General features: G+C 50.5%; 1 protein-coding gene across 3 annotated transcripts in view; it reads left to right on the top strand.

Annotated features, from left to right (window-relative positions):
• The window catches only part of NET1 (neuroepithelial cell transforming 1), a 47,370-nt gene extending 22,114 nt beyond the window's left edge, over positions 1–25,256 (top strand). Inside the window, exons 2-12 of one of the 3 annotated variants that reach the window (XM_035309989.1) lie at positions 3,504–3,570; positions 7,181–7,240; positions 18,878–18,985; positions 19,766–19,933; positions 20,718–20,780; positions 21,246–21,342; positions 21,465–21,541; positions 22,045–22,302; positions 22,557–22,727; positions 23,604–23,790; positions 24,156–25,256. In XM_035309989.1, the coding sequence (XP_035165880.1) occupies positions 3,504–3,570; positions 7,181–7,240; positions 18,878–18,985; positions 19,766–19,933; positions 20,718–20,780; positions 21,246–21,342; positions 21,465–21,541; positions 22,045–22,302; positions 22,557–22,727; positions 23,604–23,790; positions 24,156–24,556 (1,657 nt within the window). In that variant the 3' untranslated portion in view covers positions 24,557–25,256. Of the gene's footprint in view, positions 1–3,503; positions 3,571–7,180; positions 7,241–14,818; positions 14,964–18,877; positions 18,986–19,765; positions 19,934–20,717; positions 20,781–21,245; positions 21,343–21,464; positions 21,542–22,044; positions 22,303–22,556; positions 22,728–23,603; positions 23,791–24,155 lie in introns of those variants that run through there. The other 2 variants (XM_035309996.1, XM_035310007.1) reach the window with 2 other exon arrangements.
• The last annotated feature ends 631 nt before the right edge of the window (positions 25,257–25,887 follow it).

Raw genomic sequence — 25,887 nt, 5'->3', positions numbered from 1 at the left:
GAGGCTTGGATAGCAAGTGGTGACTGGAGAGGGGATGCCACGATGACGCGTGATGAGGCTTTGGAGGCCGTTGGGCTTTGTTCCTAAATGTCTCTTCCCCACTTCGTAGAAGATCTGCCACCCTCGACATCTGTCCGTGTGCCACTGTGGGCAGTTCCTGGATCGTGGCTCCCTGCTTGGCCAAAGACCTGCCAAGGAAGGAGGTGCAGCAAGGGCTCTTTGCACCACAGGAGGTTCCTGTTAACAGAAGATAGCTGGGAAATGGCTGTGATAGCGAGAAATTAGGGAATTCCGGCTCCCAGACCACCAGAGGTGTTGGCAGCCCATGGGAAGAAGCAGCTCCTGATTTCCACTTTGCCCCCTTCTCTTGACTGAGTCCTCTTAGTGACCACTGGAGATGTTAACACCTGGCTGATCGTCCCTGCAGGCTGGTTTTGGAAGGTGCTGTCAGGCGGATTCCCGAGAGACCCTGAGAAAATCCTGTTCCAAGGGGAGGCCAGGGCGCATCTCACGCAATCAGCCTGGCAATTCCTACCCCAGCTCGAGCAGAGGGGGAAATGAAATGCTGCGTAGATAGGCAGCCCGGTGAGGCCCGCTGCCTTATAACGTGCAGGCCAGAACAAAACGCTGCTTCGGATTAAAATCCCATTTACTGGCTCTCTAATTGAAATGAGATGTGTTGGACGGTAACTGGAAAGCTGCAGTGATCGTTAAACCCGTGAGCGCCAGAGGACACGGTGATTGTACAGAATACCTTTAAATCTGAGCTTTCTTGAAAAGAGGTATTTGACTAAAGCCTATAAAATCCCTGTTTGGTTGGAAACTGAGCGCAGGGACGCAGCCGGGCCAAACTGTCCCGCTTGTCCCCCGTGGCAGGTCCACACTGGACCCCTCTGTCACCCACTTTGGCCCTTCTGGCACCCGCAGGACAGCAGCAGCAGCCCCTGTCCCTACTAGGATGACGCTCTGCAAGCCTCACGTGCCTTCCAGGCCACCATTTGCCAACTCTGCTGCCAGAGATCGAGATGGGTGGAATAAAATCATGCTCCTGCTTCCCAGCGAGAAAGCTGCCGGCCTTCGGCTGAGCCTGGTGGCTCTGTCTGGCTGTGCAGGGCACGGTTTGCAGACCATTAATTATCTCTCTGCTTTTCTAGCTGCAATCGAGGAAGGTTTAATCAAGCTCGTAAATTTGAGTCTGGGCAGCTCAGCAGGTTGGGATTAAACAGCGAGGATTTTTCTTTCTCGTGAGAGAAAAACTCGCTTTTAAACTCTAGTTTAAATTTCAAAGAAATCCAATGCTCCTTCCCAGATTGTTTTTTTCTCTCCCCGAGCGGTATGTACTCTTCTAAATCCCAAAGAATGTTCCCTTCTAGAGGATTCTTCTCCATCCCGTGTCCTAGTATGCAGCTCTTGGAAATGCCACTTTCCTTCCTGGAGCGCTCTCACAGACAAAGCAATTGCATTTAAATGTCTTGGCTGCTCCAGAGGTACCGAAAGCCGTGCGGTCTGAGGAATATTTTCCTCTGGGTTTATGTAAGTTGTCGTTTGTGCGTATGGCGTTTTGAAAAAGCTTATTTTTTTATATATATTTCAGGTATTTTATCTATCTATATATTTAGATGGTTATGGCGTATTTAGTATTCTAACCACTCCGAGTGTTCCGGCTTCCTGATTTTTCCACTGTGGATGCTGCCCTCACCTCTCACCTTGCCACTGCCTCGCACAAACCCTTGGCACAGGTAAAACGCTCCCTCAGCAGCTCCCGAGGGGCCGTTGGCCTCCCCAGAAGCCGCGGGGATGTGTTTGTTGCTCTATCCCACGCCACCTCAGGTAGCTCCCTGTCCGGATCAGCATTTTCTGCTGACGTCTGCTGCAGCCTGTTAGGACCAGCAGCCCCATTCCCTCGCCCCAGACAGGGAGGGAAGACAAGAGGCCCTTCTTGCACTCCATCATCTTGGTTCCAGGTGCCTGGTAGCAGTTTAGGGTCATCTCCCTGCGTCGTCTCAAGCAACTAAATCCGCTGCCTTCCCGGGGGCAGCAGCGCAGAACCAGCTCGGGCGTTCACCCCTTGGTTGGATGTCACCTCGGGAAGTAAAATCCGGTGTCACTCGTATTAACAGGAGTATCCGAAGCAAAGGGCCAGCATAAAAACTCGCTTCTGGGGTGGGGGGGGGAGTGCTAAAAATCTCACCCGTGTGATGTCCATGGCCTACAGCTGCCGCATAAAACATTTGCCTCGTCACCAAAAGCATCCTGTACTCCTTCACATCCTCCTTGGAGTCAGATGCACCTCCCAAAACATTTATCTCGGTGCTCTGCATCGGCTGCTAGAAGTGCAAAAGTATTTTCTGGGCGGCTGACTTATTTTTTCCAAATACCAACCCGGAACACCGCACCCTGCACAAACCTTTTACAGACAAATGCTTTTTCTCTCCTGCTACGGAAAGCTGCTGACGTGAAGCGCTCCTAATACCCCGTGAGATGAATTTTCAGCTATGCTGGTGTGTAAGGCCTCTGAAACTCGGAAGGCTTTGCATTCCTACATTATTTCCAGGTTTTTGAAAATCCTGGGGGATCTCAGTACAAAGAAGAAAGGTGCAGCTGGCGGGGAGGTGCCTTTTCCCTCTGATTTTTTGACAGCAGAGGCGAAATCTTCTCCCCGTTTGGTGCTGCAGCTGGCTGCCTTTGGAAAAAAAAAACATGGCCCATTTGGGACTAAAATTCTACATGCAGAAACCCAGTGACTGAGAAAAACGCTTCTCCGCACTAGGGCCAGAATAAGCTTTAAAAAATTGTTGCTGGAAACATACCTTAAGTCCACCAGACAGTGAAAGCTGGAACGTAACTTGTTTGCTTAACTCCGTGCTAGCACAATAAATGCCTTGCATAAGGCAATTCGTTTACCGTTGTTCAAAGAGCAAGGATTAGACAAACGGTCCATTGTATGGATTACTTTCTGGTGGTTTGGCTTTTCTTGGATGGAGAATGACTTAATGAAAGACCACGACTCAATTCCTGCTTGTAATTTTGTGGGAAACTACAAGGCCGCGTTGTCAGAGGTGCCGTTTGTTGCTTCCTTTCATTTCAGCTTCATTAACCTTGGCAAATGAGGTCGCGATACGATTCGTTTTTATTATTACTGTTATTATTTTATCCTTCCTCTTGGTCAGATTTAAAATAATTGGCAGATCTGTGGTCGGAGAGAGAGATTCTTCCTGACCAGCCTGTAGGGCCCGGTGGGAGGGTTCTGCCTGCCTCTGTCTCACGGTGCTGCTGACTGTAAGAAATCGGGATTTTTGGGCCAACACCTGCAGTTGGCCCAGGGAACGCTGGCATCCCTTTGGTCTCTCCTTCCCAAACACGGCCGCCTCATTGTCTTCAAGACTCCTGGGCTAGGAGCTGAAGGCCTACGATACCGTCGAGGCTGTGCAGAGCAGATGTCGGTTATCAATTAATACAGCACCCCGTACATCACTTACCTTACTCCTTTTTTCTACCCGCAGGTATCCCCTGAGGCGAGGCAGCTCTTTCACCTTTCTGACTCCAGGCCCCCACTGGGACTTCACCCTGGTGAGTAAACCCCTGGTGGCGCCTGCGACAAAAGCAGGAATGGGAACGCGGAGGGGAAGGAAAGTCACCCCCTTCCCCTTGCTACCTGGCCAGGCAGATACTTCCTGAGCCACTGAGGCTGTAGCTGGAAGGTGCTTTTTTCATTTCTTTTTTTTTTTTTTTCTCAAATACAACAATCTGTATTGAACCTTCAGTGGGTTTCTGTTCTTAAATGCTTCTTCCTGAAGTCCGTCTTCTGAGGATTTGGAGGTGATTACTCGGCTGAAGGAGGCGCCGGGTGTATAAACGCTGGCCTGTCTTAAAGCTCATTTTCGTGAGCAGCCTAAGCTGACCTGACCCCGCTGTCCTTGGAAGCGGTGATCCCATCATCAGGCAGCAAAACTGATCTGGCTGGAAAACTTGCTTTACCGAAAGGAAAACAAAGTGTTTGGGATGAGCCGAGCCGGCTGACTGCACAAGCTGTATGGGTGCCAGCGCCGGCACGAGGAAGGGCGTGAGAACGTCTGGAGGCGGGGAAAAGGACAGGAGAACCTTTTAGGAAGGAGATCCCATCTCAGATCAGCTGGAGCTTCTTGTGAGAGCGTGCGCTGGGACGGGCTCTTTGCTGCCTGTGCCTTGAAGGGCGGCCATGTGCAGATTTGAGGCTGCACGAACGCTCATGTGCCGGTCACAAACAGCAGCTCCTCGTGCTGTAGTTTGTGCGGCTTTTCAAACCCAAAGCGTGTAAAATGTACCGGGCCTGAGTCTCAGGGATAGCGGGTAACGGGGCAAATATCCTTTTGGGTTGGTTCAAAGAGCAGGACCAGTGCCTGTTCTGCACAGTCCTCAGAAAAGACGAGCACGATTTGGGTTCAAACATCCTCCAGATGGCTTCTGACTGGGAGCAAGGTTACTCCTGGTCGCTTTCCTTTCTTCCTTTCCGTCGAGGAGGATGCATTTATGAGAAACAGGCACTTGATCGTTGTTGATTTAACAGTCCTGATGCCGTTTTGGTGTTTTATGACTTCAGGTGAGCAATAAGCAGCAAAAAAAACCAGACTGACTCCTGACCAAAAAAAAATTCCTGCTTTCATGCAAAAGCCCTTAATATGCGTAAGGAAAACCAACTGACGGGAACTGCTTGCAAACTGAAAACCAAGCTCCTGGAGCTTTAATCGGAGCCCTTGAAATGTAATTAACGTTCACATTCGTGGCGTTGTTTAGGTCTCCTAAAGTTAAGTCACAAAATATTTAGATTTCCCCTCCCGATTAGCATTTTTTTTCTGCTTCTCCTTTACAATGCCTCTTTGAGAGCTTAAAATCAGCTCTCGTGGTTTTTACAGCTTAATAACTTTCCTAGAAGTAACTTTTTCCACACGGCTTGGGTTTCGTGAGGAGGTTAACGTGCCGCATCGCTGATTGCGACCGTCTCAAAAATGCGAGCGAGCGGTACCGTCGCGCTTTCTTTTCTATCGTGCGGCTTTAAACGCCCAGGTCCCAGCAGCCTGAAGAGGCAGTTTTCCTGGAATCTGTTTCTCTTCTGGCACCGCGCAGGAATGATACAGCTGGCTCCGTACTCAAACGTCTCCGTTTTTGTATGAAACTATATTGGGCAAAGGAAATGGGGTCCAGCCAATGCAATACTTCTTGCATAAGTCTAGCCAGTTTAAAAACAAAACTTTGGCCTCCCCTTGCGTGTCTGGGCTTTGGTCTGGAGCTTTATGGTAAAGATGTTAATGTGCTCGCCTGCATAAGGAACGAATAATATTCCGACCAGAAAGGCGTGGTGTCTTTGTCTTTATTGCAAGCTCCCTTCTGTTAAATAGATGGTAATATCCTCGCCTTACATATGGGAAAAATAATCTGCAGACCAAAAAGGTGTGGTTATAGCCGCCTTTTATTGTAGGGTTTGGTAAATAACCAACTCAGCGTGTTTTGCTAAGCCTAGAAAACAAATGTCTGCGTTTGCATATGCTCTCGAGCCTGCCAAAGGTCTGTTCAAAAAGCATGGAGTGTGCTGGGCCATTAATTTAGAAAAAAAAAAAAAACATAAAAACCCAAAATATAAGAAACTAGTGAGTGAGCTTCTGTATCTCATCATTACGTGTATTTAATAGTTAAACGGTGGAGTCAGCGTAACGTGGGCAGGTGAGAAGACTCCTCGGAGCCAAAAAACGCTCAGTATGAAAGGACGAGCAAACGAGAACAGGTTTCTGAAGCCCTCCAGCAAGGCTGGACATCCCCTCTACAGCATCAATTTTTCAAAGGAACTGTGTAAACTCGGCTGGTCAGCACTTAAAAATAATTTGAACGCTTGTATTCAAAGATTTTAAATACACTTACAATGATGACAAACCCCTATTAAAGCTGAACCTTTCGAGTTATATGAATAGATTAATAAATTCTAAGAAACCAGGAATTGCTTCTGACAGAAAGTCCAGCTGCTGGGCTAGCAAAGCACCAAAAAAAGAAATGTTTTTTTCGGTTTTCAGAATAGGCTTGTGTTAGAAGTTCCCTCTGCAGCTGCAGAGAGGTGGATTCTTCCCATTTCAGCTCAGTGTCTCGTCTGTTAAACAAGTGAACAGCGTGTAGGCCAGTATAAAACACAAAATAGTTGGTTTTCTTTGTCCTCTGTTCGTAGTGAAGTGGCAGAAGATGGACCCTGCTCGTTCCCTAGTTTTGAACAACAAGGGTCAGGCACAGGATGAACATCGAGTGCTTGTTTCATGGGTGACCAATTTATGCTCGTGACCCGTGGTTTTTTCCAGGCTGGTACTGGCTAACAGGATGAGTCTGCGCTTAGTTTTCCATTATCTGGGTAATGCAAAAATAACGTAGAAGCCCAGCTAGCGCAGAGACAGTGGGAGGTATCAGGAAGCTCCATGCAGATCATTGTTCCACTGACTTTTGCTCTTCTTCGGAAAGGAAAATAGCTGAGAGCTGCCTCAAAAAGCCTCATCTTTCCTCCACAAACACGTGTATTCTTTGAGCCTCTTGCCTTCCTAGCAGGGATGCCTCAGCCGCTGCTGACCACTTCCACAGGTGATTAAATACGTGACCGAAGTGCCCTCACATGCGTGCGTACGGCTGTTCAACCCAGTGCAAAACTGCTTTCTGCTGGCACCGCCTCCGGGGGAAATCTGTGGAGCCCTCACTCACGAATGCCAGCCAGGCTGGGATCAAACATGATGAGAATTAAATATGGTATCTGCTGGTGGCCCCTTAGAGACACGAAGTCCTATTGATCCCCTTGGTACCTAACTCCCTCAAAAAGCCCAGCTGTAGTGCTGGATTGCTGACCTGAGAAACCATCACGGGCTAAACGAACCTCGAATCGCCGCACAGTGGTTACCTGCCACGTTCTGCCTTCTTACCGAGGTTTCCTACTTCAGACGTTACTCGTCACAATTATGGGAGGGCAGAGAAACAAACGTAGCATGTAGCTATGATTACATGACAAACCTCAAAACAGCGTAAACTCGGGTTTGTATTTATTGCCAACCTTGAGATTTTTTGAGTTATTTGCTGGAATACAGTTAAAAAAATGTCTCCGGACCACTTGATATAAAAACAGCCTTCTTTCAGGTTGCAAATCAAGTGCACGGCAATAACTTGGTTCCGTTTCTTACAGAAAAGGAAGCGCCGAGAGAAGGACGATGATGTGGTCAGTCTCTGCAGCCTTGACTTCAAGGTAATGAAAACATTTTGCTCTACGGTATTGTGCAAGCGTCCCCTCGGTGAGCTGCGGTGGCTTACCCAGGGGAACGGCGTACTTTGTGTGTTTGCATTTCCCCGTCAGCAGCACGGAGCCGCCCGCGTGCAGCTGTGTTTGCTCTCGGATACACCTCTGGGGTGGGCTGAGTCCTGCTTGGGATATCCATAACGCTGCTTGTGAGCCCCTGGTTTAATCATCGGAATCCTAAATGCGCCGCAGTTGTGGTGCTGTGTGAAATGAAGGCGCGTAACCTGCACTGAGCAGAAAATGTAAGCATTTTCGAGCCACGGGGAGCAAAACCGTGCAAAGCCCCCTGCAAATGCACTTCATTGTTTTGCAAACAAGCTGGACAGGCTGGGTGGTAAATTGTTCTTAAGGCTGTGGATTAAAGGGACTTAGAAACTGAGGGTGGGGAGTTGCAGAGCTGTATCTTGGGAAAAGATACGAGCGAGGTTTTCTGAACGGGAATCTGCCTCCCGCTCTCCAACTGCCCCGAAGTTCTCGCTGTCAGACACTTCTCTGAAGAGGAGAACGAGATAAATTGTTTGGTTTTTTTTTTCCCCTAGGAAGTAGCTATTGAGTTGAGAGCTAACAAGTGGCTTTTGCAGTTTATTAGGCTGGGTTTAAAAGTAATTTGCTAGTGGGGAATTTCCTGTTTGACCCAATGACCACCGCATCCTCTGTTTGTTACCACGCACTCTGCGTTTGTGCATTATTTCCGAGCCTCGCTTAGCCTGGCTACTGCTGGATGCTTGCCGTCGCTGATTGTCCTGTCCAGCAGGCTGACTCTGGGCTTCGACCTCTCTAAACTAGATCTCCTGCTCCAGATAAGGCCATCCCTGTGATTTCCTAGTAGGGGAGGGAAAAAGAGCAAAAAGGGTTATCTGCCGAGGGCTGGGTGACACAGCGGTGCTGATGCCTCCGCGCTGACTGTGTTGTGGGGCTTGTTTCTGAGGGCTTTCTGGTTTTTCTGATGCAGATGGGAGTGGTACAGCTAGGAAAGCTGCCCTCAGGGAAGAGGATTTTCTTTTCTTTTTCTCTTCTTTTTGATCGGGCTAAGTTGGGTGTTGAACAAAATTGCGTGAATTAGGGTTTCTCCCACAAAGCAATCACTTCTAAGGCAAAACTGAAATATCGACAGTAACGTGTTTACCCGCTTTTCAAGAGTTTTAACTGGAATCTTCCAAGGAAAAAGGGAAATCCCTAGGCAATACAGTCAAAGTTCAGACTGCAGCTTTTGTTTAAGCTGACTTTTTACCTTGTTCTTTTGAAAGGGTCAGGCTCTCTGGGATATTTGAGAGTGAGGCACACCCACCAAACGTGCCCTAGCAGCCTTGTTGAAAGACATCAACAGTACTGATTGGGTTGTAATTTGCAGGCTTTTTGATAACAACCCTCAAGGTTATTAAAAAATAAAAAATAAAAACAATGCAATCAACTATTTATAGTCACATTTTCATAACATGTCACCAACACTTCAGAGTCTCATCACGCACTTAGGCTGCAGAGATTATATTTTGCTCTGTCTAGATTGGATGAGGGTGAATCAACGAGCTAAAATTTAGCCCCATTAGACATGGATGTATCTGTTTCATCAGCAAAACAAGGTCTCAAGGGAATTCCGAGATAATTTAAGACCGTTATGTGTAGGTTAGGTCATACATTGTTTATCCCCGTCTTACAGAGGGGAACTGGTTTTCAGAGTTTGTCAGTATTAAGTGTCAAACTCCACCACGTAGCTCTTATTTCAGCTCCGCTATCTCCCGCAGCAAATATAGCCGAGCTGCCGAGCTGCTGCTTTGTCGCCACGCTTGTAGTAACAGGGGAGTTTTGCCAGCACGCCGCGTTCACGCTCCTATCAGACATACTTGTGCTGACAAAGCCACCGTGTAGACGGTGATCCTGTGAAGACCTGTGTAGGGAGCAGGCACCGTGGTATCCAAACCCGGTGTCCTGCCCAATGTATGTTTTTAAAATAAAGCTAGGGGAGAGTTCCATTTCATTTGGGCATGTACCTGTCTTTCTGAAAAGGCCGAGCAGGCCTTTCCCGATGTTTAAACCTTGCATATCCTAGCTCATCGTTCCGCATGCCGGGAGGACGGTATGCAAAATGGCAGGGGAGATCGCGCCAGCCCCGACGGCCCGCAGTGCCCAGGCCGTGCTTGTTTGTTTTGGTTTGTTAACCTCCTCCTTGCCCGCCAGAGTCCTGCTCAAAAACAAACCAGATCTCTTAGGCCTGTCAAGCTTCTTCCTTGACATGCAGCCTAAAAACCCTCCAAACATTGTCAAGATACGTGTGGGAAGTTACAACCTGAGACCGCAGTTACAGCATCCACTTCCTTCAGCACGGAGCCGCCCCTTCTCATGTGCCAAAACATTGCCCCCCTCCTTTTGGGGGAAAACGAGGTATTTTCTCCCCACATGATTTCTGGAGCCACGCTACAACGTGGGCTACTGATAATTGGCCGGGTGAGAAAGAACGGAAAGTGAATTGCTGTGCAAGAACACAAACAAGAACTTGAAGACAGGAATTTGCTAAGCAGATCTCGATGCTTCAATACCGAGAGTTACTTTTGCATTTCAGGTGGGTTTAGGAGCGACTTTTTGTTAATTGATCGCGTACAGACTGATTGCACGTTACCCACGGTTACGTAAGGTGTGAAATGATTCAGGGGAGGAAGCAGCCCTGTGTGTTTTGAAGGCGTGTGCATCTTGCTGTTTGCTAGCAACTGGATGAATACTTCTCAGAACATGACAGGGAATACACGGATGCGATAGCGTATTTTACCAGAGGCAAAATGAAGCCAAGCTGAGTAATATGTGAGAATCACGTCTTGTCTGGATGATGTTTTCTGCTGGTCATGGGTTGTCTGTGTAAGGCTTTAGGCAGAGGGATTCCACAGAGGAAGTGAAGTCTTAGTGAAGACCCTTTTATGAACCTCCCTGCTGTGTCCTCTCCAAGCCTTACTCACCTTCAGGGACCAGCTCTGTGAATATTACTCAGCCTGGCTGCGAGGGGAGTCCAGCCCAAACAAGCCCTGGAGTTGTGCTCGTGTTGGCAGCAGAGAGAGACTGTGACGCTAACGCTGAGAGCGACAAGCTTTCCAGGGAAAGCAGATAAAACCCGAATATTTTTACAGCAGAAAATGACTTGGAAGAAAAGAGGAAGGGGGAGAGAGAATCCCCGTGTGTCTGCATTCTTGCTGGTCCAGATCACTCAAAACCAACATCAGCAAATGTCTTTCCGTGGTCAGAGTCCACAGAAGCAGCTTGGCGAGAGGCAGGGATAACACAGCGTAAAGAACACGACTAAATAATGCGAGAAACTGCCGCCGTAACGTCTGCTTTTAGAATAGATATCCACCAGCTCTAAAGAAACAACCAAAACAGTCCCGCCCTCTTCCCTTCCCCCTCCCGAAGATATAACCACTCCAGAGGACTTTTATGGCAGTTTTATTGGCGGCTCTGATTCATGCGAGGACGTGCCCGTGCATAAGTTACAAATTTGTCTTTGGAAACAGGCTTTGATCAAAACGAGAAGCGCTGGCATTGGCTGCACCGCGCAACCGAAAAACAACAGTTGGCACGCGAGCAGGTTGGGGGCTGAAGTCAACTGGAGCCCCTCGTGCCGTTTCTCTGTTTTTAGGGCAGACGTTGTGTGTAATAATACCACGAGCTCGGACGGTCCGTGCTTTCTGGTGCTGCGTTCGTATTCATAAGACGGAAATCTCTTTCCTGGCCCGAGCGCCCAAGCTTTCAGCTCGGGGATGGTTGCGGTGACTCTTCCTCCTGAGCTCTGCAAAACGTTGGAGGTTCTGTTTCAGTCAACGTTCATCGGCAGTGCGGGTTGTCGTTTTTTCCACTTGTAACCGTATGATGGAGTTGAATGGCAGCTAATTATAGCGACCTCCCGCCATCCAAAATAAATGCTGGATTCCAGACCGGCTCATAAACTTTTCAGATGACCCAATAGTCTCTTGATGGGTCATAGCCCACTTTTGTTCATTTTCCAGAAGACTGCTCTGAATTTGGCTCCGAATATAAATATCTGGGAGTGGAATGTTAAACACAGCTCACGGACGGTAAACAACGTTGTGTACAGCAGCGGGGGGCTGACTGCATGAAAATGGACGGGAGATCCTCCTCATTCCAGACCTTGAGCATGTTACGCTAGATAGAACGCATTAGGAATAGCTGGAAAGTTGGTTTTCTGTCGGATTTCAGTTCCTAGTGAGCAGGGTTTCAAAACGCACAAGCACAACAATGAAAAGGAATACGCTATGGATGTGATGGATGCTTTTCGTTTTCCCCGAGACTTCAAGCCGCCAAAGGGATTAAAATGTCGCAGGTTTTTTCTTTGAAGAAATTGAATCCAGATGTCAGTCACGTTGGAGGCATCCGGGACCTGTGAAAGCTGGGAAAAGTGCCCGCTGAGGAATACCCCCCTGCCTCCAGGCTGCCGTGGTGCACCAGCTCGGGTCTTTTCCTTCGCAGCCAGTGGCAGAAGCGAGATCTTTTGTCTCTGGCTCCTCTCTGCAGCAGCAAACATCCTTCTTGCAGGGTCAGATATAAACTAAAGCAACCCCAAGTGCCCTGGCTGACGGCTGGGGCTGCGTAACCTAAAAATGTGAGGACATGGAGGGTGCTGGAAGGACTCTTCCACTGAACCTAGGCTGAAAATCACATTCCAGGCCTGCAAGGATTTTATATTAACTGTGTCTGCCCGCTATTCTCACATGTGATTTGCTTGAGTGTTGCCAAGAGAAGAGACAGGATAGCAGGTTGTGAACGCTGGCTGCCCAGGACACGGGTGCTAGAGGACACGTTCGGCTGCGGGGGTGACATTCCTGCTGCCCCGAGTGGTCTGCACGCCATGCTTGGCAACCCCTGGCACTTCCCAGATGCCACGTGTTGTTTAAGCAACTGAGTATTTTTAACTGCGAAAACTTAGCGCGGTCTGGAATTGCAGACCGGAATTCAGATGCATGTTTTCTTAGGAATTCCTCGTTTGTTCATCTAGAATGTATTTGATGATGCTTTGGGGCTGAAATAACAAAATGACATGTCAGTCCCCCTGAGAGCACTTCTGTTTAGCAGCAGTCCTACCCGGAATAACACACAGGAGCAAAGAATGACGCAGGTACGAAGCTGCCCAGGACGTCAGGCAAGCAGCTCGGTGTAACACCAGTCCACCCTTCTCCATGGAAATAAAAACCCAAACTAAAAGCAAGCATCGAACAATGAGTGCTGGGTGACTGTCACTCGAACTCCTCCTGGCTCCCTAACGCGCCAGGAGGATTGGAGTCACCGAGGTATTTCACTCCTAGAAGTGAAAATCCACGTCTGAGTGTAGGGGAGGAATGCTATTAATACCACTGGCAGGAGAGCAGGAAGAACTGGTCTGTTACCATCTCTCCGTGCAGAGACCGGCCGGGCGGCATTCTCGGAGCTTCGGAGCCCTGGTGTGGGCCGGACCCTGCCCAGCGGCCCAGAGGGGTTGGGGATGGCACAAAGGCAGCCAGGGCCAGGGCAGAGGGGTGAGGGGGCACTGGGAACGCAGAGGGAGATGCTGGCAGGTAGAGGGAAGCTGGGATTGTGGCGTGGAGTGTGTAGGGTACAACTCCAGAAGTCGGGCACGGTGGCTTCTGCTGCATGAGGAACAAGTTTCCTTTCTTTTTCCATTCGTTTTGGCTTTCATCAGAGGATTCCCAAGTACTACACCTCCTTCCGGATGGTTTGCCCACCAGCGTGGTGTTTGCCCACCTCCCACCCTTGCCATCTTCAGGCTTCTCCAGATTTATTCCCTTCGTGTGCTCGGCGCTGCGTGTGGGTCATCAACTACCCGCACGTGCGCATCTCCACCGCGCAGGTGGATTTTACCTCGAAACAGTGCTTGATCTACCCATCGGCTGCGCAGGACACGTACCCATCGCACGTGCTGGAGGAGCAGGCGGGGAGCCCCGGTGTGTCAGGCTGGAACCTTCAGTTCCCTCTCCATGACTTCAGCAGGCTTGCATCACGGCGAATTAGGCAGCCTCAGCAGGTGTCACGGCACAAACAGGGATCTCCCCGCGGTGAATCGTCCCTTCCCCGAGGGCTCTGCAAGGAGAGGGACAATTATTTAACTCCTACGTCACAGAAAACACTTTGGATGGCACGAAGTGCTCCGAGACACAGGACATCACGTTCTGGTCCTAACAAGGCTCGTTCAAGAGCCTCCCTTGTGTGTGCGTGTGGCTCTTCACGCCTTCCCTCCCGGGTCCCAATTGTTCACGTCCTATTTTTAGTTGGCTCTGCGCATCCCCATCTCAGGACAGGGAGATGTCAGGGTCGAGAATTGTTCCCCTTTTCCAACTCATGGCCCTTTAGGGCACATTTATCAAACCTTTCTCCTTACGTTAGAGGAGAAACAGGCACTTAGATGTCCACAACCCCCCGATCAAACTCAGGGATGGGTTTTCCAGAGCCACGGTCCCGTTGGTCAGTTGTTGTCTTAAAACCAGTTGACTAGCGGGAAGGAAGGTGACTTGGCTGACCAGGCTCCCCCCACCTGAAGGACCTCAAGTTTCTGAGAATGTTGTAAACCCTGACCCCCAACCGAGGTTCAAATACCTGGATTTCCAAGCTTTCCACCCAAAAGACACAAACAGGGCCAAAATCAAACCAAAACGGGCCGGGGGAGAGGACGGCACGACTGGGGCTGACGGGGCGCAAGCCTTCTTCCACGAAGAAGGTGGGAGAGCACGGCCAGGCAGCCCTGCAGCCACCCTTCTGCCACCAAACAAACTCGGGGGTGTTTCCACCAGCACAGGAGACCTTTTTACTTCAGAGGTTTGTGTTGGTGCCAGGAATAATAGGACTGAACAAACAAACAAACCCTACAAGCCCCGCTGCGTCCACGGCCGGGCTTGCTGGGGCAGGCACCCCTGGGAGGAGAAGGGGAGCGGCTCTGCCCCTGCCAGCACAGCTTTGGAAGCCGAGAACAGACTTAAAAGCGCAGGTCTGGACAAGAATTGGGGTTTTTGAACAGGGAGGGCCGAGGCTGGTTAAAAAAATACCACAGTTGGTGGCGGCAAGCGCCTCGCGCGCCTGTGGCGGCAACCAGAGAGACCGTGAGGAGAAGTGCGTCCCACCACCAGGCCTGTGGGGCGGCTGGGCCTCAGAATCACAAGTGCCAGCAGAGAAAAAGAGGGGAAATAGCCCCAAACCAAAACACGCATTTTAATTTGCCTCTTTTTAACCCAAACAGTAAAAAAAATAAAATGGGGGAAAAAAAATGTGTGTTTTCCAAACCACTTTCTGTCACAAAACGCGAGGAACACTCCCCTCGCCCCTCACAGACTGCCCCCCTTTAAAGCAAAGCCTCCCCAGCTCCCGTTTTGGGGCGTTTTTTAAGGATTTTAGGAGAAAAAAGGCAGGGAGAGGGATCGAGGTGGGAGGGGCGAGCTCCTGAGGGGGGGTGGGAGGGGCGAGCTCCTGAGGGGGAGTGGGCGGGGCTACGGAATGGGGGCGTGGCCGTGGCCGTGGCCACGCCCCCGGCGGTGAGGTCGGGGAGCGGCGCGGCGGCAGGCGCAGAGCGGCGGGGGGCGGCGGGGGGCGCGGGGCGATGGTGGCGCCCGGCGAGCTCGGGGGGCTGCTGCCCGTCAAGAGGACGATCCGGGTGATCGACGCCCAGAACCAGGCCTTCAGGGAGCAGGAGGTGAGCCGCAGATGAGGAACGAGGGGGAAAAGAGGGGCTGGGGAGCTGGGTTTTGGGGTCTGGGGGGGGGGATTTGGGGGGTAAAAGAGGTGGGTTTGGGGACGGCGAGGAGTTAGGTGCTGTCCGGACCCGCCTTGAGGTGCAGGCTGTGATTTAAATTAAAAAAGAAATTTAACTTTTTGGTAAAGGCTCCCGCAGGAGGATTGGGGGGGGGGGGCGAAGCGGGGCTGCTCCGGGGGGCTCTCTCCATGCGCCGTCTCCTCCCGCTGCCAGGATTTTGCCTTATTAGGACCTCGAGCCAAAGCTGAAGTGTTGGTGGCTTTTTTTTTATATATCTAGAGAGTTGGTTTGATACCATGTTGTTGTGCAGAGAGGGTAATTGAGTTCGGGGAGGCTATCGCACGTCTCCTGCAGGGACGGGAGGCAAAGTTCAGCAGTCAGGCAAGGATCAGTGGTACTGGGCAGGGCGTTATTGCCCCGCTCAGGGACAAGGGGAAGGGAACTCCAGGCAGCTCTGGGGCCAGCACACTGCACACATAACCCCCACCTTAAAGCCTCGCCTTTAGAACGGTCCCTTTTGGGCAAGCTTCTCCTGCAAAGGGGAAAACAGGTGCTGGGAGAGAAGTAAACTAAGGCAGGTCTTACAAATATGAATAAACCGCCTCTAATTCTTAAAATCGATGTGTTTGGTACGGTATAACCGGTGTGCTGGGCATCGGGTGTGAAGCTGCGGGTCAGGGCTCGAGCGATGCCCCCTGAGCAATCTTCCTGGCGGTGCCGGGTACTCGTTTGGTGTCAGGAGCCCCCAGATTTTGGGGCCGAATGCTCCCATCGTGGCGAGCAGCCCCCTGAGTTTGGGAAAGGCGGAGGGCGGGGATCTCGCCCCGAGGTGCCAAGCTGGAGCTGGGGGATTCGCATCGATCGCAGGCAAAGGTGTCCAGGACAGAGGCGAGCTTTGCCCAGCTTTCACGTGGATCTTAAAGACAGTCAGGCGGCGATGATCTCTGGCAAGGAATATTCGAGTTGGGGACTTAAAACCTCCTCCTGCATACCTGCTTTAATTAACCCAAGTTCGGCTGCGCGCGGTTTGTCGATTTGTCACCGAATTCGTAACGCGCTGGGACGGGGCTGGCACGGCGAGCATTGTCCTCTGCTAAATGAGCCCTGTAAAACCCACTAATTATTACCCAGCGCGGGGGAAAGGTTGCGTGCGTGCGTGCTGCTAGGGGAAAAAACTGCTTTGCTCAAAAGTAGGGTGGTTTTCTTCCGAGACGCAATGCCTCCGCAACGTGAATTACCTGTGCTTAAAGGAGAAGCCCCTGAAGCGTGGTAGCCTCTCCTTCTAGCCGAGGCACTGAGACAAAGATTTACCTCTTTTGTGGATGTTCCCCACATATTTATATTCATTTATAATAAAGAGTCCCCCGGGGGGGAGAAAAATATGTGAAGGGAAGAAGGAGAGTGAACTCCCCGGGGTTTTAATTGGGGGGCGCTGGAACGCTTACACCGCTGCTAACTGGTCACGGAAACGTTGCAGACTGCGTTCTAATCCAGGCTCCTGTAAGGAATACAGCGTGGAGACAGTCCCATCATTGTCTGCGAGTACAGGACTAAAAAAAAAAGACTGAGCCAAAGTTATCCCTAGCGTGAACTGCGCCGAGGCTCAGCTTACAGCGTGGCTGAGTTTGACCATAAGCGGAGGAGGTCTTTCTGTTGGCCAAACACCCCGAGGAGGCGCAGGGCATGGACGGAAAACGCTCGGGTCTTGGCGATCTGCGAAATCCCTCCCTCTGCAGAGCTCCACGAGAGCAGAGCTTTTTGCTCCCAGCCTTGGTGCCTACCAGCTGCTCTTCCAAAAGGTGCCGATTTCCGATCCCGCAGGGACAAGGAGCCCCTTTGTGCCGCCCGGCCCGAGCAGAGGCAGGAATGCCTGCCACGAGACCTCGTGCATGTGTCGCAGACGTGCAGGGAAGGCATCCACACGTGTCCCTTGCCGTAGACGCCGTGTCCCTGTATCTCATTTCTGGCCAGGCTGCCGAGCTGACCCTTCAACGGCAGGCTGCGAAATGCCGGACGAGCATCCTAAAGCACCGAGGTTCCTTACTGTTAATTCTCGGCGTCGTGTTTTCCCTTTCCGTGCTATTTATATCCCTGGCCTTGCCCGAGCTGTGCGTGGCTCACGCCTGGATGTTTTCTGCTCACATTCCTGTAGCTTCTTAAGCTCTTGGCTCGCGTCCCTTCCTCCCGGTACACGGATACGTGGCTTCACAGAACTGAGTTACCTATCCTTGCGCTCCGGCCAGAAACGTCTGCAAGTAATTAAAGTTTCCTCGTTCCCTGAGCACTGCCTGCGTATCCAGCCCGCTGGATGAGCCTTTCCCAACCAACATCCCCCGCGAGCGACGGCTCGAGGCTGGCAGAGGGGACAAGTGCCTGCAGCGTCCTCCGTGCTGTGCCTAAACCCACCGAGGGCCGGGGGGCCACGCTCAAGGGTGCCCTCTCGGAACTTTCCCCTTCCCCGCAGCGCCTCCATAGTCCTGAGATTCCCCAAACGTTTCGAGCGCAGCCTCAAGCACCCTTTGTGCGCTGCCGAGAGGTCTTTGTGCTCTGCACCAGCCATAAATCGTCGCGTTTCATGCTTCTCCCTGTGACTTTGAGGGCTTAATTCCGCGTGAGCTCAGTCCTCTGCTGCCTAACGCCACTCTCAGGCTCCTCGGGTCGAGTTGCTGGAACAGATCCTGCGTACGCAGCTCTCCGGCTTCCTCAGTCCTAACTGGAACCCGGCTCTCTCGGCGGGTTCCTGTTCCCCTTTTCAACTTCTGTCACATCAGTGCTGCAGGCTGGAAATGGAGATGCTGAAGAGTTTGGCCTCAACAAGCCTTCACCTTTTAGCCTTTGATACTACACCAGCGGAGAAACTTAATTGTAATTAACCAAAAAACGCCTGTAATGAAATTTTGGGGAAGTTTCTAGGGAGATAGAGACCAAAAAAGATGAAAGCTTCCATCAACTTATCCTAACGAAGCAACTTCCTTGTGCTGATGAGTCACACCGCTGTCTACCAGATGCTTAGGAGCACCAGGAAGGTGCCCTGGGCCCGATATCCTGACCCAAAACCCGTAGGGTTGTCAGCATGATGTTAAAAACCGACCAGGGCTCGAGCAGCGGTAGGTTTCCTTGGGACACCTCCTCGTTTTTGGCAGCCTTTGGGTCAAGGCAGCCTTGAAAATGCTCTGGGCTGCCGGCGTGGATTAGTGGCGTAGAAAAGCAGAAGCTCTGCCTTTCACATCTAAACACGCAGAAGAAAAATTACGATGAGTTGCCGGGGGGGGGGGAGCGGAGCAGGAGGGGGAGGAAGCTTGGTAAAACCGAAGGTTTTAAACTTCATCTGCTTCGAGTGTGCGTAGCCCTCGCAGGAATGTTCAGCATGTGGTCATTTGCCATTTGTCAGAAGAGCTGCTGAGGCTCCGACTGCTACTTTTCTCTCCAAAATCAAATTAAAATGGAAAAACGCGTTCTTTCGACAAAGGAAAACACGATAAAAGGGAGAAGCAGATCGCAGCTCCACCTTTGGATGAGTCGCCTGCCCTGTAGAGCAGCAGAGTGCTTCGGTCTATTTCTGTTCCAGCCCTAACGGTCTCTGTTTGAGCCCAGTTCTGAATTCTGACGTGGGGGTTATCTTGCCTCTGCTACGCTGGGCAGCGTTTTAGCAGTTTTATTTGTAGCCCTAAAGTTCAGGCAAATATTTACAGCCCCTGCTTTCCATTCGAGATGAATGGCTACTTCAAAACGCTTTCTCTGCAGTGTTTCCCATTCCTGAAGGGTGTTCATGCTTTTTAAACCTGCCTGGACAGCTTTTGAGAAACGAAGTTGGAGTCCCAGCCAGTACAATTTGTTCTCTGCTTTATTTACAGGAGCCAAGCAATAAACGGGTTCGGCCTTTAGCACGGGTCACGTCCTTGGCGAACTTGATCTCTCCTGTAAGAAATGGTGCAGTTCGGCGCTTTGGGCAGACAATACAGGTAAAAAGCAGAGGTTTTTAGTCCTCTGGGGACGTGTGGGACGGTACTGGCTGTAGGGGGGGGGGGGGGGGAACAGGCACTGGGATTTCCAGGCAGCTTTTGAAAAGCTGCTGTAGGATTCACGCAAGGCCAGAAAGCTTGCTTGGGGGTGAAGAAGGGTTCAGGAGTTCAGAGGCGGCTCTCGAGGTTGTTGAGGGCTTAGGGAGGGAAGCAAAAATAAACTTGAGATAAGGAGAATGGTGTTGGTAAACCGTTGCAGCGCTTGAGATATGTGTGTTGGAGCTCGTGTCTCGCTAGAAGCGAGCTGACCTTGCTGATCAGCGATGATGTCAGGGACGTGTTGCCTAAGGAACCGCGTGTGGCCAGGTGCGATCGCTGCTCTGCCTCTTGCAATACCACCGCAGATCACGAGAGCAAAGTTCGACTGGCGTCTGACTAACCCCATTATAAGCAGTAATGATCCTCGTTTATTTACTTCCTCATACCTTGGAAATAGACCCAAGCTTTATCTCCCTGTTCCCCTCCCATGCGTTGCTGCTGCCCCGGTGCAGAGAGGCACATGGAAAAGATCGCCAGTCTCAGGGCCCTTGGGCCCTTCTCAGCAGCTTGATTCAAGTGTTCCTTTATCTGAGGAAAAGTGTCTGGGTGTGTTTTCCTGCCCTGTGCAGCAGAGGAGGATGAAGGGCTGGGAGGGGTGTGGGTAATACTTCTGCACTTCTGAACTGGAGGCTCTTTTAACTCTCTTTTTTTTCCTTTTTTTTTTTTCTTTAATCCCTGTAGTCCTTCGCCCTTCGCAGCGACAGCAAATCCCCTGGCTGTGCCCAGAAGTCATGTAGCAGATCCGCTGCTCCCACCCCTCCCAAAAGAAGAAACAGCGTCCTCTGGTCTGAGATGCTAGACGTCAACATGAAAGAATCCCTGAGCACCAAAGAAATCAAGCGCCAGGAGGTAAGAAAGTCTGTTAAACAACAGGACTGGCAGAGGCAGCTGTTTCTTGGTCCATTTCCTCGGTGGGAAAAAGGAGTAGTGAGCATCTGTGGGTGGTTGTGCCTTCCTTGTGCACCTTCATTTCGAAACCACGAGATTTATTTCGGTGCCAGGCATGGGAAAAGGTAGGCTGCTCTCTCTCGAGTCACTAGGGAGCTCGTCTCCCCAGTTCGACCCTTCAGAGATGCCAAACTTTCCACGGGGGTGCTCAGCACTTCTGAAATTTGAGACGCAGCCACGCTGGTTGCTTTGCAGCAGACCCAAAGTCGGGTTCCTTGTAAAAGCCAGCTGTCTTTCTCTTCGAGCTCTCGACAATTGGTGGAAAGCCAAACAGCGAGGCCTTGGCTTGCCTTTTCCCTGCACTTCTTAGACAAATCTTCTCATGACAACACAGAAGCTGACTAAAGACGCCTGGGATTTGACCTCTGCGGTTCTCTGGGTTTTGTTTTTTTCGTGCTTGCCTGTGTAAAAGCAGTGATTTAAAAGGTGCTAATATTTAATTTGGCTTGTGAGTGAGCGTCAGAGCTTTCACACAGTTGTAAGTAACGGAGCTTTCTCCAAGCTGGGAAAGCCAGCAGATTTACTCGGGGTTGTCGTGCCCAGGTGGCAGAAAGCGAGTCAGATGGCAAAACCAGGCTCTTTTTCAGGCCGAAGAGACAGGATGTACATTATGTGAGCTGAAAGGCTCTGTCAGAGGAAAACAGGGATTAAAAACGACTCAATGCTTTTATCTCCCTCCTCACAGGCAATCTATGAAATGTCCAGAGGAGAGCAGGACCTCATTGAAGACCTGAAGCTTGCCAGAAAGGTGAGTGGCTTTTTTTTTTTCCGGCAGTCGGTAATCGCACTGCAGATAATTAAGTTTACTTACCCCCTGCAAACATTACACATCGGCTTTGTCAGGCCCAGAATCCACCTTTTGGAAACTCTCCTGGAAAGATGAAGCGGGCAGTGCTGCACTGCTACCGGTGCTGCTTTGGGTGCAACAAACTCTGCCCTAAAACGATTCCGCTTTGCAGTCCTGCGCAGCTAGTTGGGGAATTCCTCTCCCACAGGAGAAGAGTTCAGACAGGAAAGCCCTTCTCCTTTTTCGGCCTTGATGCCTTCATGGAGTTGTTGATGCGATGTTGTACCATCCTCCCAAATCGATGTTACTGTTTCTATCGGCTTCCCTTCAAATCTGTCCTGCATTTGATACATCCCCCAGGTTTATACTGTCAGCTTTTAGCTGTGGGAGATCCGAATGCATTTTAATACTGACTTTCTTTGACAGGCTTATCACGATCCTATGCTGAAACTCTCCATCATGTCCGAGGAGGAACTCACCCACATATTTGGGGACCTGGATTCTTACATTCCTCTGCATGAAGGTAAGAACAACCGGATCACGTTCGCATAATACGTTGAGTAGAAGTTGCACTCGGTGCTTTCTCACGTGAGAATAATTTACTGGGGCGTTGTGGCAGTTTCTAATTCTGCGTTTCAATTCCAGACTTGTTGGCAAGTTTAGGAGAAGCAACAAAACCAGATGGAACAGTGGAGCAGATTGGGCCCATTCTCGTGAAATGGGTGAGTACATAACTCGCGGACAGCAGGCTGAAAATGATTATGAGCTTCAAGAACATTTAAAGCTAGAAGCTGAAAAGCTGCGGGCTTTTGTGGCCCTGAGTGAAAGATTGAAGCGGAAATCCTGACTGCCCTTGAAACAATGGGACTCTGTCAGCTGTAATGGGCCACAATTTCATCTGGGAGACTTACGCTAGTGCGACTGCAATTACTTACTGATTTATGTTGGAAATGGCTACATTGTCCGGACTGTTAGCAACTGATGTGATCTCAGTAGTGCTGTTGCTGTTAATCTCAAACATCCGAACTTCAAAGGCACTGAATGTAGGACGCCCTTGTTCTCCTCACAAAACACTAGCTACACATAGAGGATAATCTCTTAGCTTTTTTATTGGGCCCAGATATCTCAGTGAGGGAAGTAGAACTCCCCGAGCTTGACATGTTAATGTGATTTGGTCTTCCTGCATGGAATTTGACTCCTCAACATTATTCTTCTCCTCCTGCAGTTACCAAGACTCCATGCCTACAAAGGTTACTGTAGCAATCAGCTGGCAGCCAAAGCACTTCTGGATCAGAAGAAGCAGGACCGGAGAGTGCAGGACTTCCTTCAGCGCTGCCTCGAGTCTCCTTTCAGCCGCAAGCTGGACCTTTGGAGCTTTTTGGACATTCCTCGAAGTCGGCTGGTCAAATACCCGCTGCTCCTGAAAGAGATCCTGAGGCACACTCCCAAAGACCATCCTGATATCCAGATCCTGGAAGAAGCCGTAAGTCACAGTGATTTCACGAGCACTGTTCTGACAGAACCGTGTCATTCTGGAGCTCCAGAAAGCTTTCTTAAACCCTCAGTGGTTTTGTGGGGTGGCTTTCGCAGAGGACATAAATCTGTGACTGTAACCCCTCGTGAAAGCAAATGGCAGTCGGTCCACATGGACTCCATCATGGGGAGGATTTAAAGAACTACGAGATGTGCGAGCAGAGGTCCCTATTTAATCGTTTGTAAATGCTTTATTTTTTTTAGATATCTATAATCCAAGGAGTCCTCTCTGACATCAACTTGAAGAAGGGGGAGTCGGAGTGCCAGTACTACATCGACAAGCTGGAGTACCTGGATGAGAAGCAGAAGGACCCGAGAATCGAAGGAAGCAAAGCTCTGCTGTGCCACGGGGAGCTGAAGAATAAAAACGGGCATGTAAGTCCCTCGTGGTCATGGTAATTAATTCTCAGGTTTGAAAACCTTCCCTTAAAGGCAGTTTGAAACTCCTTGTCATAGCAGGACCAGGAGCCCTTCCATCCTTAGGGTCAGCCTAGACAATTGCCTACGTTTCAAAAAGCAGAGGAAAAAGGACCTGATGGCAGGCTGATTGCAGGCTGTAAGGGAAAGTTTCCTGCTGACAGTTTTACAATTGGCCTCCAGGAGCTGAAAAATAATTAGCACAAAATTACCTTAGAAAGTGTGCTCTGTGCCCTAGCACTCCATCAAAAGGGATTTCCTGCTGCCTGTTTACTTTCAGGTGCTCTGACATTCCCCATTGTGAGGGCTGGCGCGCAGCTCTTCCAAACAAAAGAGTTCCTGCAAGAGCCTGTTTGGCTTCGAGGTGAACTGCCAGGAGTTTATCTCCTGCTGCAGCAGCACTGAAAGACCCTGCCGTACTCCAGGCTTTGCTGCCTTTTGTCCTGGCTTACAGTAGTAACCTCAGCTTAAAAACACCAGATCTTTGTGTTCTTTATTTTATTTTTTGGTTGTTTTGAGTTTTTTTTTGTTTAATTCAGTCATTACGCTGCAGGACACACGGAGCATTTTGCGTAGTCAGAAAACAACCCGCTTCTAATTATCCTCTCCTTGCCTTCTGCAAATCAGAAATCAATTCTTAAGGGTCACAAAATAATAAAGCTGATGATGGAAGTGTTGTATATGCCACCGCCGTCGGGGTCCTAAGTTACCGTAACCAGCAATTGTTGTGGGCGTGAGACGTGAGCCAACATGGCCTTGAATTCCAGAGGGCGTGGAACTGCTTTGCATGGAGCACAACACCTTGCTCATACTCGGATATCTTTTCCCTTTCAGAAACTCTACGTCTTCCTCTTCCAAGACATCCTGGTTTTAACCCGGCCAGTGACTCGCAACGAGCGTCAGTCCTACCAAGTGTACCGGCAGCCGATCCCCGTCCAGGAGCTGCTCCTCGAAGACCTGCAGGACGGCGACGTGAAAATGGGAGGATCCTTCCGAGGAGCTTTTGGCAATTCGGATAAAGGTACGGCCCGACCCCGTCACCTGCCTGGGGATCACTTGGTGAGGGGAGCAGGAGATCCCCATCGGGATGATCCCAGCGCGCAGCAGGCATGTGACACGTCTGCGTCCACCTTGAGGCTCGCTGCTGGGCCTTGCAGTGTTATAGCTGGTGCCCATAAACTTTCATACGGCGCCTTGCAGTCGGAGCTAAAATTAGAAAACATCTATTTCAGTGCGACCGGGCTGGGCTTTTTGGGGCAGAATGTTTGTGGGATTTTGAACGCTTTCCCCGAAGCAGAGCAGGTCAGGCAGGGCCGCTTGCCTCGTGCTGGAATCTCTAAATACTGAGCTAGGAACTGATCTGCTTTTTCCTATGTTTACCTTCAGCTAAAAATATCTTCCGAGTTCGTTTCCAAGACCCTTCCCCGGGCCAGTCCCACACGCTGCAGGCCAACGACATCTTCCACAAGCAGCAGTGGGTCAACTGCATCCGAACCGCCATCGCCCCCTTCCAGCGGACTGCAGCCGCCGCGGAGCTGCCGGAGCTGCCGGAGCTCAGCGAAGAGTCGGAGGAGAACAACCCCTCCGTGCCCAACGTCAAAGCCCAGAGGAGGCAGTCCGCCGTGTCCGGCGTAACGGAGATGGAGCTGGACGAGAGCGCGGCCGAGTGCGGCTCCGTCCTGGACTCGGAGGAAGCCAAGGGCGTGAAAACGCACCGAACGCTCGCGGGGCACAGGAAAACGAGGGAGAAGCAGCTGAGCAGCAAGCGGAAAGAAACGCTAGTGTAAAGAGGAGCCCGGTGACACCACGGCGGAAGACTGTTTATTTATAAATAACGTGTACATTTCTCTTGTCCTGTCAGCGTGATTGGATTTGCTCTTCTGAACAGAAGTGTCTTTTTTTTTTTATGTTGTAAGGCAGCTACTGGTATGCAGTTAACACTGTTGAACTGGAGTCTGTTTTTCCTAAAGCAACCACTCTGACCCTGTCCTTACGCTCGTAGGCTGGGATTCAGAAGCCCTCGTGGTTTCGACTGCTTCCGGCAGATTTGTTTTGTTTTTTTTTTTGAAGAGCACACCTCGGTTTCTGAAAGATTGCCACGTGGTGATTGAGGCTGGGAAATGGTAAACCCTACAGCAGGCGGTGGTGCCGTCACCACGAGCCTGGTGGCGTCCCGCGGCAGCCGAACAGTTCGGATCCGCGCTGCAGGAGCCCTTTTAAAACGGGCTCGAAAGCTCAAGTCCCATTTTCTTTTTGTCTCAAATAGCCCATGTCCTGCAGTGTCTGGTTATCATCACCCATGTGACTTCCCATCCTTTTTTTAAAAAAAAAAAACAAGAGAAAAAATCAGACCCCAGGTTCAACAGGTCCTCAATTGACCCGCTGGAATCTTTCATCCCGGTGTGTTCCTTGTACATTCCTCATTTTCACTCAAGTAACCTGCCGCATATTTAATTCTTTTTTTTTTTTTATTAGCCGTTTTTGGTTGTTTGGGGTTTTTTTTTGGTTTTCTTTCTCGTTTGGTTGGTTGGTTGTTCGTTTTTTTTTTTTTTACATTTTGTATTTTCGTCACCTTCAGTCTTTCAGACTTGGCATTTCCTTTCGAGTACTCGATCCTTCTCGTTCGGAGGCGCCCGCGTGCGCGCGGCGCCGAGCTCTGGACTCCTGAAAGAGAACGGCGTCGTACGGGGTGTAGGAAGGTTTTGTAGGCACGTTGCAAAGGGTTTGGGGAGGGAAGAAGAGCAGCAGCTGTAGAAGGGAATAGCAAGGGAGTGAAAGTAGCTTTTGTAGTTACTGTTTGTTGAAAATGAAATGCCTTCCGTGGGGGGGAGGCCGGGCTGGAAGCAGCCAAGAGGATATTGCATGTGGTAGAAAGGTAGAGAAGAGGAAACGTCTGTGGCGGAGGAGTTGAGGAGGGAAGAGAGAGAACTGTATATACTCGTAACGGCGACACTGCCGCCTTCTAGCAGGCCAAAGAATTCGTGTGAGAAGCCAGCTGGGAACCTGTGCTGCGAAGCGTTGTGGGAAACGAAGCGGTACCGGCGCTGAGCGAAGCCAAAGGGTCGTTCCCGCACCGCGGCCGAGGGTGGCGGGGCGAGGACAGCGATCCCGCGCCACC

The sequence above is a fragment of the Oxyura jamaicensis genome, chromosome 1 (genome assembly GCF_011077185.1).
Source record: "Oxyura jamaicensis isolate SHBP4307 breed ruddy duck chromosome 1, BPBGC_Ojam_1.0, whole genome shotgun sequence".
In the NCBI taxonomy this organism is placed as follows: domain Eukaryota; kingdom Metazoa; phylum Chordata; class Aves; order Anseriformes; family Anatidae; genus Oxyura; species Oxyura jamaicensis.
This window is presented reverse-complemented; position numbering and strand designations above follow the sequence as displayed.